General features: G+C 43.9%; 1 protein-coding gene across 10 annotated transcripts in view; it reads left to right on the top strand.

Moving 5' to 3' along the window:
- Positions 1-14,048, top strand: part of LOC140395721 (C-Jun-amino-terminal kinase-interacting protein 4-like) — a 272,454-nt gene that overhangs the window by 234,615 nt on the left and 23,791 nt on the right. For all 10 annotated transcript variants that reach the window (XR_011936285.1, XM_072483849.1, XM_072483857.1 and 7 more), the window contains 3 exons: positions 7,232-7,354; positions 8,867-8,947; positions 12,007-12,074. Coding sequence is in view for 9 of the 10 variants with exons in the window: in XM_072483849.1 (XP_072339950.1) it covers positions 7,232-7,354; positions 8,867-8,947; positions 12,007-12,074 (272 nt within the window). In the remaining variant the exon portion in view is untranslated. The remainder of the gene's footprint in view (positions 1-7,231; positions 7,355-8,866; positions 8,948-12,006; positions 12,075-14,048) is intronic.

The following is a 14,048-nucleotide window of genomic DNA, read 5'->3' as shown; positions in this document are numbered from 1 at the left end:
CCGCGTCACATGCACCCTGTGCACCACCTTAAACTGTATCAGGCTCATCCTTGCACACGAGGAGGTTCCGTTTACCCTTCGCAGTGCCTCACTCCATACTCCAATTGATCTCCATTCCCAACTCCACTGAGATTATGCCCTCTGGTCCCAGACTCTCCCTCAAGGGGAAACAGCATCGACCCTGTCAAGCCACTTGAGAATCCCATATGTCTCAATACGGTCACTTCTCATTATTCTAAAGTCCAAAGTGTACAGGCCCAACCTATGCTATGCAACCTCTTGTCATAAGAAATATACCCAGTTAACCTTCTCTGGACTGCCTCCAGTACCAGTATATCTTTTCTTAGACAAGGGGACCAAAATTGTTCACCGTATCCGGCTGTGGTCTAACTGGTGCCGTTTATACTTTTAACAGGACTTCCCTATTTTTATACTCCATTCCCTTTGAAATAAAGGTCAACGTTCCATTTACCTTCCCTACTACCTGCTGAACTAACTTGCATGCTAGCTTTTCGTGATCTATGCATGAGGACCCCCATGCTGCAGCTTTCTGCAGTCTTTCTCCACTTAAATAATAATCAGCTCCTTTATTCTTACTACCAAAGTGCATAACTTCACATTTTCCTACATTACATTCTATCTGCCAAGTTGTTGCCCACTCACTTCACCTATCTATGTCCCTCTGTAGACCCTTTGTATCATCCTCACCTTCCCACCTATTTGTGTGTCATCCCTCGTCTAAATCATTAATATGGAAGGTAAATAATAATTATTATCTTTTTAAAATATTTTTTTCAATTTGGGGACAATTTAGCGTGGTCAATCCACCAATCCATCTTTTTGTGCTGTGGGGGTGAGACCCACGCAGACATGGGGAGAATGTGCAAACTCCACACGGACAGTGACCCAGGGCCGGGTCGGCGGCGCCATGAGGCAGAAGTGCTAATCACTGCGCCGCCATGCTGCCCTATATTAAATAATTATGGCCCATGTACTGATCCCTGTGGCACTCCACTAATTATAGGTTGACATCCTGAAAATTCCCCTCTTATCCCAACTCTATCAGTTAGCCAATTCTCTATCCATGCTAATATACGACCCCCAACACCGTGGGCTCTTATCTTATTAAGCAGCTTGTTGTGTGGTACCTTATCAAACACTTTTTTGGAAATACAAGTATGTTACGTCTAATGGTTCTTGTTTATCTCTGCTCATTCTACCTCAAAGAATGCTAATAAATGTGTCCAGCATGATCTCCCCTTCATGAAGCCATGCTGACTCTGATTATATGATGTATTTCTAAATGCTCTGCTATTACCTCATGTAGCATTCTCTAACATTTCCCATGGCAGATGTTAAGCTAACCATAGGCCATATGGTTACCTGTTTTTTTTCACATCCCTTTTTTGAATAAGGGTGTTATATTGGCTGTTTTCCAATCCTCTGGGACTTTTCCAGAATTTAAGGATTCTTTTTTTTAAAACTGATATTTTATTCGAAATAGACACATTATCAACAAAGTACACAGTCAATCAAAACCTGGGGCGAGATTCTCCGACCCCCCCGCCGGGTCGGAGAATCGTCGGGGGCTGGCGTGAATCTCACCCCCGCCGGTTGCTGAATTCTCCGGCACCGGAGATTCGGCGGGGCCGGGAATCGCGGCGCACCGGTTGGCGGGCCCCCCCAGCGATTCTACGGCCCAGATGGGCCGAAGTCCCGCTGCTGGAATGCCTGTCCCGCCGACGTGGATTAAACCACCTCTCTTACCGGCGGGACAAGGCGGCACGGGCGGGCTCCGGGGTCCTGGCGGGGGCGCGGGACGATCTGGCCCCGGGGGGTGCTCCCACGGTGGCCTGGCCCGCGATCGGGGCCCACCGGGCGGGCCTGTGCCGTGGGGGCACTCTTTTCCTTCCACCTTCGCCATGGTCTCCACCATGACGGAGGCGGAAGAGACTCCCTCCACTGCGCGTGCGCGGGGACGCCGTGAGCGGCCGCTAACGCTCCCGCGCATGCGCCGCCCGGCAATGTCATTTCCGCTCCAGCTGGCGGGGCACCAAAGGCCTTTCCCGCCAGCTGGCGGGGCGGAAATCAGTCCGGCGCGGGCCTAGTCCATCAAGGTTAGGGTTCGGCCCCCCAAGATGTGGAGGATTCCGCACCTTTGGGGCGGCGCGATGCCGGACTGATTTGCGCCGTTTTTGGCGCCAGTTGGCGGACATCGCGCCGATTATGGAGAATTTTGCCCATAGTCTTTATTTTATAAATTTAAAGTACCCAATTTTGTTTTCCAGTTAAGGGGCAATTTAGCCTGGCCAATCCACCTACTCTACACATCTTTGGGTTGTGGGGGTGAGACCCACGCAGACACAGGAAGAATGTGCAAACTCCACATGGAGAGTGACCCAGGGCCGGGATTGAACCCAGGTTCTCAGCGCCACAGTCCCAGTGCTAACCACTGCACCACTCCGCCCCATCTTGAAAACATTTAATGAAGGAGCTTCAACTGCTTCACTGGGCAGGGAATTCCATAGATTCACAATCCTTTGGGTGAAGAAGTTCCTCCTAAACTCAGTCCTAAATATACTTCCCCTTATTTTGAGGTTGTGTCCCCTAATTCTGCTTTCACCCGCCAGTGGAAACTACCTACCTCATCTATCCTATCTATTCCCTTCATAATTTTATATGTTTCTATAAGATACCCCCGCATCCTTCTAAATTCCAACGAGTACAGTTCCAGTCTACTCAATCTCTCCTCGTGATCCAACCCCCTCAAATCTGGGATTAACCTAGTGAATCTCCTCTGCACACCCTCCAGCGCAAGTATGTCCTTTCTCAGGTAAGGAGACCAAAACTGAACACAATACTCCAGGTGTGGCCTCACTAATACCTTAGACAGTTGCAGCATAACCTCCCTAGTCTTAAACTCTATCCCTCTAGCAATGATGAATAAAACTCCATTCGCCGCCTTAATCACCTGTTGCACCTGTAAACCAACTTTTTGCGACTCATGCACTAGCACACCCAGGTCTCTCTGCACAGCAGCATGTTTTAATATTCTATCATTTAAATAATAATCCCTTTGCTGTTATCCAAAATGGATAACCTCACATTTATCAACATTGTATTCCATCTGCCAGACCCTAGCCCATTCACTTAGCCTATCCAAATCCCTCTGCAGACTTCCAGTATCCTCTGCACTTTTTGCTTTACCACTTATCTTAGTGTCGTCTGCAAACTTGGACACATTGCCCTTGGTCCCCAACTCCAAATCATCCATGTAAATTGTGGGCCCAACACTGATCCCTGAGGGACACCACTAGCTACTGATTGCCAACCAGAGAAACACCCATTAATCTCCATTCTTTGCTTCCTATTAATTAACCAATCCTCTATCCATGCTACTACTTTATGCTTAACACCATGCATCATTATATTATGCAGCAACCTTTTGTGTGGCACCTTGTCAAAAGCACTTGCGCTTTATCCTCACCCACCTGTGCCTTGTCCTGCTCCCCCAACCACCCACATACATTTCCCAATCCTACCCTCTACCAAAATCTTCTGGGAGCCGCAGCTGCTCCAACAATATGTATTCCGGTAACTGGGGGACCATCTGACACTCCTTTCGTGCAAAGTGCCGCATCTGCAGATATCTAAACTCACTGTCCCTCGGCAGCGCAAACCTCTCCTGCAGCTCCTCCACTCCCATCAACATCAGAATTTAAGGATTCTTGGCAGATTATTAGTGCATCCACTATCTTTGTAGCTACTTCCTTTAATATCCTACAATGCAACCCATCAGGTCCAGGGAACTTAATGGCCTTTTGCCCAATTAGTTTACTTGGTATTTTTGGTCTAGTGATAGTTATATTTATTTCCTCTTTCGCACCCCTTCCCCCTTGATTATTTTGGGTCTTCTATCATGAAGACTGAGACAAAGTATTTATTTAATTGCTCTGCCACTTCCTGGTTCCCCATTATTATTTCTCCAGTCTCATTTTCTAAGGGGCCAATGTTGTCTTTGGCACCTCTCTTCCTTTTTATATATTTAAAGAAGTTTTTTAATTACTTGCTAGTTTATCTTCACCCTCTTCATTGTTTTTGTAATCATCTTTTATTGTTTTTTAAAACTTTGCCAAGCTTCTAGTTTACCACTAACCTTTTCCACATTGTGTGTTTAATAATGTCCTTGACTTCCTTGCTTAACCTTTCCTCGAATCCACTTTCCTCATTGGGATATATCTTTGAGTCATGAACTATTTATGGGCTGCACGGTGGCACAGTCGTTAGCACTGGGTCCCCGGTTCAATTCCAGCCTCGGGTGACTGTCTGTGTGGAGCTTATACTTTCTCCCCGTGTCTGCGTGGGTTTCCTCCGGGTGTTCCGGTTTCCTCCCACAGTCCAAAGGTTAGGTGAATTAGCCATGCTAAATTGCCCCTTGGTGTCCAAAAAGGTTAAGTGGGGTTACTGGGTTAAGGAGATAGGGTGGAGGTGTGGGCTTAAGTAAGTTGCTCTTTCCAAGAGCCAGTGCAGACTCAATGGGCTTCCTCCTGCGCTGTAAATTCTATGATAAATGTCTGCCATTGCTGATCAACTGTCTTTTTTGCTGAACTCCTTTCTCAGTCCACTCAAGTCAACTCTGCCCTCATTCCCTTGTAATTACCCTTAATTAAGTTTAGCACAATTGTTTCTGACCCAGGTTTCTCACTCTCAAACTGAAAACTGAATTCTGCCATATTATGGTCACTGTTCATTAAACCTGCCTCAGACATTGCCAGATCCAAAATAGCCTGATCCCTGGTTGGATCCACAACATAGTGCTCTAGGAAATTGTCCCAAATATGCTATGAATTCTTCCTCATGACTCCTTTGCAAATTTGATTTTCTCAATCCACATGATGATTAAAGTCACCCATTATTAATGATGTGGAGATGCCGGCGTTGGACTGGGGTGAGCACAGTAAGAAGTCTTACAACACCAGGTTAAAGTCCAACAGGTTTGTTTCGATGTCACTAGCTTTCGGAGCGCTGCTCCTTCCTCTTCATCCACCTGAGGAAGGAGCAGCGCTCCGAAAGCTAGTGACATCGAAACAAATCTGTTGGACTTTAACCTGGTGTTGTAAGACCCATTATTCAAGCACTGCCTTTTTTAGATGCCTCATTGTCTCCTGATTTATTCTCCGCCGACAGTAAAGCTACATTTAGGGGGCCTGTAGATTACACCCACCAGTGTCCTCTTCCCCATGTTATTTCTTGCCTCCACCCATGTGGACGACACGGTAGCACAGTGGTTAGCACTGTTGCTTCACAACGCCAGGGTCCCAGGTTCGATTCCCGGCTTGGGTCACTCTCTGTGCGGAGTCTGCACGTTCTCCCCGTGTCTGCGTGGGTTTCCTACGGGTGCTCTGGTTTCCACCCACAAGTCCCGAAAGAAGTGCTTGTTCGGTGAATTGGACATTCTGAATTCTCCCTCTGTGTACCCGAATAGGCGCCGGAATGTGGCGACTAGGGGATTTTCACAGTAACTTCATTGCAGTGTTAATGTAAGCCTACTTGTGACAATAAAGATTGTTAATATGAATTCTACATCTTATCCAAGATCATTTCTTGCTATCTTACCTATTCCATCTCGTACTAACAAAGCTACCCCACCACCCTCCCATTCCTGCCTGCCCTTACAAAAAGTCACATCCACTGAATATTTAATTCCCAACTTTGATCTTGTAACCATATCTCTGTAATAGCTATAAGATCATATCCATTCATCTCAAATTATGTCGTTAATTCATTTATTTTGTGCTGAATACTATGTGCATTTATGTAAAAAGCCATTCATTTTCCCTTTTTACCATTTTTCCCCTTTTGACCTTATTTGCTTCTTTTTTAATATTTGTCCAGTCTGTCCCTTCCCGTCACACTCTGGCTATCATTACCCAAATAGTTGCCTTGCAATGCTGCTGTTCAGGCCCTATTCAGGAAAAGGGCTTTCAGGCGATTGATTGACAGTTAGCAGTCACTCAGTCAGTTACCTGTTTAACTAGGCTACTCAACATTTAAAATGCTTACCAGTTAAATTCCCACTTTGATCCCAATTTCCAATTATACTCACTTGTACTGTCTCATTCAAAATGCTGCATCTCCCACTTCTCATGTGCCTCTTTTTGATCTTTTCCACGATAAATCAAGTGCACTGTGCACTAGGAATATGCCATTGATATTTCCTTTCTCTTGAATTCCCTCTCCTTGCCTCCCAAAAAAAGGAATTCTGCCCCTCTTGGATCATTCCACTGTTGTGATAGAAACTTGGAAAAATAGGAGCAGTAGGAGGCCATTCGGCCCTTCGAGCCTGCTCTGCCACTCATTCTGATCATGGCTGTTCATCCAACTCAATCGCCTAATCCCGCTTTCCCCCCATAGCCTTTGATCCCCTTCACCCTAAGTGTCAAATCTACCTGCTTCTTGAAACCATACAATGTTTTGGATAGATTGAAAATAGACCATGGTTTTTGCACAACAAATGGCTCCCAGTTGAATAGTTGACATAGTGGGTGGAAGTAACCTCCAGTGTCAGGGCTTAGGGCTTTTACGAATGTGATCATACACAGGCTGGTTTAGCTCAGTGGGCTAGACAGCTGGTTTGTGATGCCGAACAAGGCCAGCAGCGCGGGTTCAATTCCCGTACCAGCTGAGAATTCTGAATTCTCCCTCTGTGTACCCGAACAGGTGCCTGTATGTGGCAACTAGGGGCTTTTCACAGTAACTTCATTGCAGTGTTAATGTCAGCCTACTTGTGACACTAATCAAGATTATTTATTTATTTATTATTTATCCTCCACTTTAGTCTCCTTCCATCTTATTTCATCAGATTGTGCATTTGGAGGGTATGTTTAGCCAGGGATTTATTTCATTTGATTCTGTTTCCACATCTTCGTTATTTTTCATGCCACACTGCATGATTTTAGAACAATGTCTGTTGGAGCAGCGAAATGGAGCTCCTGTGAAAGGCTGCAGCTTTGGTCTATCTTGTCGTTCCTCATGCAAGAGGCTCCCACTGTTGGACTTGGTTTAGGTAGCGGAACCGAGGGCCGCTCTTGCTTTCATTTGAGAACAAGCAGCCGCAGCTAAAGGAGCTTCACTTTTACTCTGTCGCATTACATATTCCTGTGGGGAGGGGATGTAACAGGGGAACCCGTGATTCTGAGCCCAGTTGTAATCTTTTGCTTATATTCTACAGGGAATCTGACCTGTATAAAGATGGTGTATCTGCACTCCCACTGGAACAAGACCTGATGCGTGAGGAAGCAGAGAAAATGAGTAGTGTTTTGCCAACTATGTGGCTTGGGGCACAGAGTGGTTGGTGAGTTATGGTTACAAGATGATTGCTGATGCGTATGTAACATTATACCTTCACGTTAAGGCATGAGAGACCTTGCGATCGGTCATTTTCTATCATGATCTCCGTTTGAATCCAGTCCAGACTGAGGAGAAGAAAACTAATTGTCAGAGTCCCGTGTGAAAATGGATTCAGCCAATTCAAAAAACTGACTTGTGGGTGGAAACCGAGAGCACAAAACGACCTTTTATTCTGCACAAATTGGCAATTTTTCTCCAGCCTTTTGCAGTAAATCCTGGTTCATTAGGAGGTATTCACCCGACGTTGATAAAGTTATATGGTTAGCGCAGAGAAGACAGCTTGATTCTGGATCCAAGAATACTTTATTCTGACAATTATAGATTCTAAAAATGGAAAGACTGGTTTCTGATACAGATGACCCTTGCTTTTCATCTGTCTGTCATCCACCTGCATTTCAGACTTGGGTGTGTGCAGAATATGATTGCTGTTCAATCTTCTGCGGCAATGAAGTGTTGATAAAAGGATTTCATATTAGTCAGGATCTGAATATGCTGGATCTAACCCTTCCACCTGGAATTCCCATTTGTGCAAGTGGAACCTCTACCCCCCCACTGTCGTGGAATGGGCAAGGCTGCACACCCCCAGACAGAGTTCCCATGACCCTGGCCAGGCATGCCTCCAGCAGACCACTGGTGGTCAGTGGGTGAAAGTGGGCCCCACTTTGGGAAGGTTTAGGGCTGTGTAACAGCCAGGACCCTTGACAAAAGAGCATAGATTGTTACTATCTGGGCAAGGAGATGGGAAGAACCATGTCACATTTTGCAAAGTCTCAGGGTGGGCGGATACCCAAGGTGTGCTCATGTTGATGTTGCTGTTCACCGTAGCTTTTTTGATTACAGGAACGACGCCCATGACCCTTCCTGCAAATCTTTCCAAAATAAACACTGGAAGTGCCTGTGTTTCCTGTGTATAGAGAGTACTTTTCACTAGATTGTGATGTGCTTGAAAAGCTGCCCGTTTTTCAGTGGTGATGTTTGCTTTGAGCACAAAACAAAGCTTAAAAAAAGAAATGCAAAGATCCACTCTGGTTTAATGAATGCATGTTAAACAGGGGCATTTGTTTTTAACATGTTCCAGATATGGTAAAATAGCAAAATTGTGATCATGCAGTTAATGTGGCATTCCCTTGCAAATAAATCCCTGGCCTCTCCTTTTGATGCCATCTATATAGACATTCAGCTGCTGTATCATTAATATCATCTAACACTGGTACTGTGCTTCTTAAATTATGTTTGTCATTGTGACATTCTATTATTTCTAGAATCTGTTCTGCATTAACCTTTTTAACTGGGTCTGAGAAATGTTTAGAATACAGGTAGATGATAAAGCAATATAGCCATTCCTATACCAGAGGGCAGGGTTTAATGGATTGAATTGGTCTTTTCTTGTCTCATGCTTTTATTTTTAAATCTGCATTATAAAGAGACAGTGAGCTTTTTTATTGTTTTCTTGCAGTTTGTATGTCCATTCCTCAGTAGCTCAATGGAAGAAATGTCTGCACTCCATTAAACTGAAGGACTCTATTCTTAGTATTGTGTAAGTTGTAAACATTTTTGACATTTTAATTTAACTTTATTTACTAGTTATCAGGAATGCTGGTTAATACATTAACAATAACGACCATCTCCCAGACACTTACAATTCACTGCATTTTCAAAATTTAACTATCCAACCTTTGTGCCTCCGTTTGCATCTCTGCTGCTACTGGTTTACTCAACCGCACCCTCACTTCCACTTTTGACGTCCTTGTTCCCAATAAAACCATGATTATCTCTCTCACCACAGCTTTACTCCCTTAATGGGTACACGGACAACTGGTTTAGCCATCACCACCAGATCTAGCTCCTACTCCTACTCAGTCCTACTCTTGTCAGATAAATGGATCATCCTGGAAAGCAAAGGTAGCCCTAGGATTCTTCTCTCTTCTGCAAGCCGTCTTGTTAAACCACTCTCCACTGTCCCCTCCACCCTCACCTCCAACAACCAGTGCATTGAACACATGGACTTCTTCGGCACTAAGATTGAAGCATCCAATCAGCAGCTTAGGCTGCGTCCCTCCCTTCCACTAGCCCACCTGGCCAAACCGCCTTTAAAACAGGGTCAAAATTCTGGAACTCACTCTATAACAGCACTGTGGGTGTACTTGCATCTCAGGGAAGCAGCAGTTCAAGAAGGCAGCTCATCACCATCTTCTCCAGGGCAATTAGGATGAGCATTAAATGTTGGCCGAGCTGGGGATGCCCACTTGCGTATTTAAATAAAATCCCCCTCCCCTAGTCCTTAGCTTGCATCTTTCTATAGTTTCTCTCCTATCACTCCTCTTCCCCTCACTGAGCTCATCTTGTCCATGAGAGCCATCTCCTGGTCCCTTGATCCCATTCCTACAAAAGACGGATCACCCAGCTTCCTGTCCTGACCCCCATGTTAGACAATATTGTAAACTGTTCCCTCTCTCTCACCAGCTTTTGTCCCTCTCTCCTTCAAATCTGCCATCATCACTTATCCTCAAAAAATCAACACTTGACCTCACCATCCTTGCACGCTACCATCTCTACCCTCCCTTCAAAAACAAAATAGTGTAGATGCTGAACATCTGAAATTGAAAAACAAAAATGGCTGAAAATGCTGAGCAAATTAGGCCGCATCTGTCGAGAAAAATCATGAGTTAACAGCCGGGATTTTCCAGCCACATCGTAGCGGAAATTTGACGGCCCAGCCAAATGCCCATTGACTTTTGTCGGGACCAGACAATTCCTGTGACAGGTGGGGCAAGAAAATCCTACCCACTGTTTCAGGTTGATGATCTTTTATTAGAACTGATGACCTTTCATCGTTTGTTTTCAATTGGATGTTTTTATTGTCATATGTACCAAGGTACAATGAAAAGTATTGTTCTGCATACAGTTCAGACAATCATTACATACATGAGAAGAAAATGCATGGCTCAAACATACAGGAGTGGAGTACTTACTACTCAGTAGAGAAGATGTGTGAAGAGATCAGTTCAGCCCATAAGAGGGTCATTTAGAAGACTTGTAACAGTGGGGAAGAAGCTGTTTTTGAATCTGTTAGTGTGTGTCATTAGACCTTTGTATCTCCTGCCCGATGAAAGAAGTTGGAAGAGTGAATAAGCTTTGATTATGCTGCCCACTTTCCCAAGGCAGCTGGAGGTGTAGACGGAGTCAATGGATGGGAGGCAGATTTGTGTGATGGACTGGGCGGGTGTTCACGACTTTGTGGTTTCTCACAGTCTTGGACCAAGCATTTGCCATACCAGACTGTGATGCAGCCAGATAGGATGCTCTCTATGTTTGTATTCTTTACTCCTTTTCCTTTCCAAAATCTTCGAACATCACCGTCCAAATCCATTCCCATCTTTCCTGGAATTCCATGTTTGAATTCGCCCCCTCCTCGTAAGGTTTCTGCTCTGCCACAGTACAAAATGTCTCTTATCAAAGTCAAAAATGACATCCTATGTGACTGTGATGAACATAAACTATCCCTCCTTGTTCTTCTTGATCTGTCTAAAGCCTCTAACATCATCTTCCTCCAACCCCACTCCATGTACGGGCGGCACGGTAGCACTGTTGCTTCACAGCGCCAGGGTCCCAGGTTCGATACCCGTCTGCGCGTTCTCCCCATATCTGCGTGGGTTTCCTCCGGGTGCTCCGGTTTCCTCCCACAAGTCCCGACAGACGTGCTTGTGAGGTGAATTGGACATTCTGTATTCTCCCTCTGTGTACCCGAACAGGCGCTGGAATGTGGCGTCTGGGGGCTTTTCATAGTAACTTCATTGCAGTGTAAGCCTACTTGTGACAATAAAGATTATTATTATGATCAGCTGAGTGGGACTGCATCTACCTGGTTCCATTCTTATCGATCTAATCATAGCTAGAGAATCACTTTCAATGCTTTCTCTTTCTACGCCATTACCACTGGTATCCCCCAAGGATCTGTCCTTGGCTCCATCATATTTCACATTTCCATGCCACCCCTCTGTGATATCATCCAAGGGCACATAGTTTTCACATATACGCTGATGATACCCAGCTCTGGTTAATTTGTTTATCAAATGGTTCTATAAGTAACCACACCAAGTAGTTGATGCCATTTTTTGAGAGATTTTGTTTCTGAAAATAATGGATAAGTAAATGCATAAAAGGAAACCAGTGACCATGACTTGATGCTACACAGTCCACATTGAATTTCCCACTGGGTGTTGGGTCATCATCCATCCATTTATGTGCACAATGCACCATACGATCAATAGACAATATCCTGGAGTGAAGTGAGGCTACATCATACAGGATGTTAGCCAAATTGAATTGTATACAATTAACTTAAGGATTCACTTGTGTCCTTATTAAAAAGAAACAGAAATAAACTGGTTGTTGGGAGATGAGGTGCATTTTTGGAATGTCTATATCTGTAAATAAATGCTTATGAAAGCATGTAAAAATTAGGTCTAGTTCTATTCTTCACCATCTGGAATATAACACTGGTGAATCACTGCGGGAAGGCAAATCTTTGAATGTGATCTTTGAATATTATTAATACGTATAATGGTTACTTACACCTAGTTTCTCTTTTGCCAGACATTTAAAAGGAAGAGTATTAGTAGCGTTAGCTGATGGGACCTTGGCAATCTTTCATAGAGGAGTAGGTAAGTCAGTATATCATGAACAGAATTTCCCTCTTAATGAGAAAATACATTGAGATCGAAGATTCACAAAGGAAAGAGTGTCCCTGGGAAAGCACCAGGATTACAAATATCTCCTGTTTGCTGATCTCATGATGTGTAATTCCCATGTGACAAGTTTACACTGGATAAAAGCAAATTACTGCAGATGCTGGAATCCGAACCAAAGAAAATGCTGGAAAATCTCAGCAGTCCGGCAGCATCTGTAGGGAGAGAAAAGAGCCAACGCTTCGAGTCCAGATGACCAAGCTTTGGCAAAGGGTCATCTGGACTCGAAACGTTGGCTTTTTTCTCCCCCTACAGATGCTGCCAGACCTGCTGAGATTTTCCAGCATTTTCTCTTTGGTGACAAGTTTACATATGCAGTTTCCATTATAAATGTGGGCGTAGGAATATATGATGTAAAAAATGTCAGAATTATCTGACTTGAGATCTGATTTGATTTGATTTGATTTATTGTCACATGTACCGAAGTATAATGAAAAGTATTTTTCTGCGGCCAAGGAACGTACACAGTACGTTCTGCGTTGTGATTTCATGCTGTGTTATAGTTATCCCCAGCTATGATCATCAATGCACCTGAAACACAACACTGGCTCTTAACTCCTTTGTGCAGTACTTCTACTGGCCGGAGGACATAATTACAGTGTGACACATTTACTTAGGAAAATTTCCATTATAAACACAGACAAAGGAATTCTTCAGAGAAAAACAGGACTGTAATGTGTATACTTGCAAAATCTTTAATGAAATATGCATAAACACACAGACAGAACCTGCAAATATTGAGATAGATTGTCGTTTGCTTACTGTTGCGCTGCATGAAGCTCCAACCTTGTTTAAAGAGCTGGTGAAATTGGAGCAATTTGTTAGATGGGTTATTTTTCCACTTTATGTTTAAGGCTCCTGTATGCTGGTTTCACAGAATTATACTTTAATATCCTTAAAGCATAATTGTAATGTCTTATACTTTTATATTAATTATCCATTTTGAAACCAGGAATTAGTTAATTTTCCTGTATCAGTAATGAAACTGCTTACATTCAAAAGCTTTCACATTGACAACTGACCCTGCAATTTCTGTTCATTCATGGGGTGTGGAGCCGCTGGCAAGTACAGCATTTGTTACCCATTGCAAGGGCCCTTCCAGCTTATTCCCTTACTTCCCCTTTTTTTATTTTGCTGTTATATTTTTGATCCATGGATGATTATTAGACATGTCACTCTAAGGCAAGAAGCTTGTGCCTATAATTCAAACAGAAGAAACCGGAAGGCTGTGCTGATTTAAACTGGTGATTACAGATTATCTGGTATCACTGAGAACTCGGTTTGATTGATTTGGCTGGTGGCCAATGAATGGACCCAGAGGGCTGTGCTCTGCCTGGTAACAGGTCTCGATTGGATATTATTCCTCTGGAAAGATTTTTAGAGTCCTGACGTTCCAGTTTGATTTTGGGTTTGATTCTGGCAGCCTGATGAAGAGATCTAACTAATGTGCTCCAAAAAGATCCAGCTAATTCTCTCAGAAGGCTACCATGAGGGCTGGCTCTTGTTCCAACACTCTGGGCTAGAGCACGGTCAATTGCAGCCCCACAGGCCCCGGAGCGACAACACAAGTGAATTAACCAATAATTTGTCTAAAATTTACAAAATCTTTGGCCCTTAGCTGCCCAATAATTTACAATCATCAGGATTGTAAGTTCAGACACAATAACTTTATTTATAAGCAAAATAAAGTTGAAATATGCAGTAATTACAACATAATAACGGCAAGCTAGCCTACAGCCTTCCTTTTAACCGTCCCACCCTCTACCCACGCACACACCAGACAAAAGAACACACAAAGGGGTAAAAATAATAGGGATTAAAAGTTAAAAGCAAAAGTCCTTGCTTCCGATGTTGATTTATTTACAGTCGGCTCTCCTCCCAGCACGCTGA

This window comes from Scyliorhinus torazame, chromosome 18 (genome assembly GCF_047496885.1).
Source record: "Scyliorhinus torazame isolate Kashiwa2021f chromosome 18, sScyTor2.1, whole genome shotgun sequence".
NCBI lineage: Eukaryota > Metazoa > Chordata > Chondrichthyes > Carcharhiniformes > Scyliorhinidae > Scyliorhinus > Scyliorhinus torazame.
This window is presented reverse-complemented; position numbering and strand designations above follow the sequence as displayed.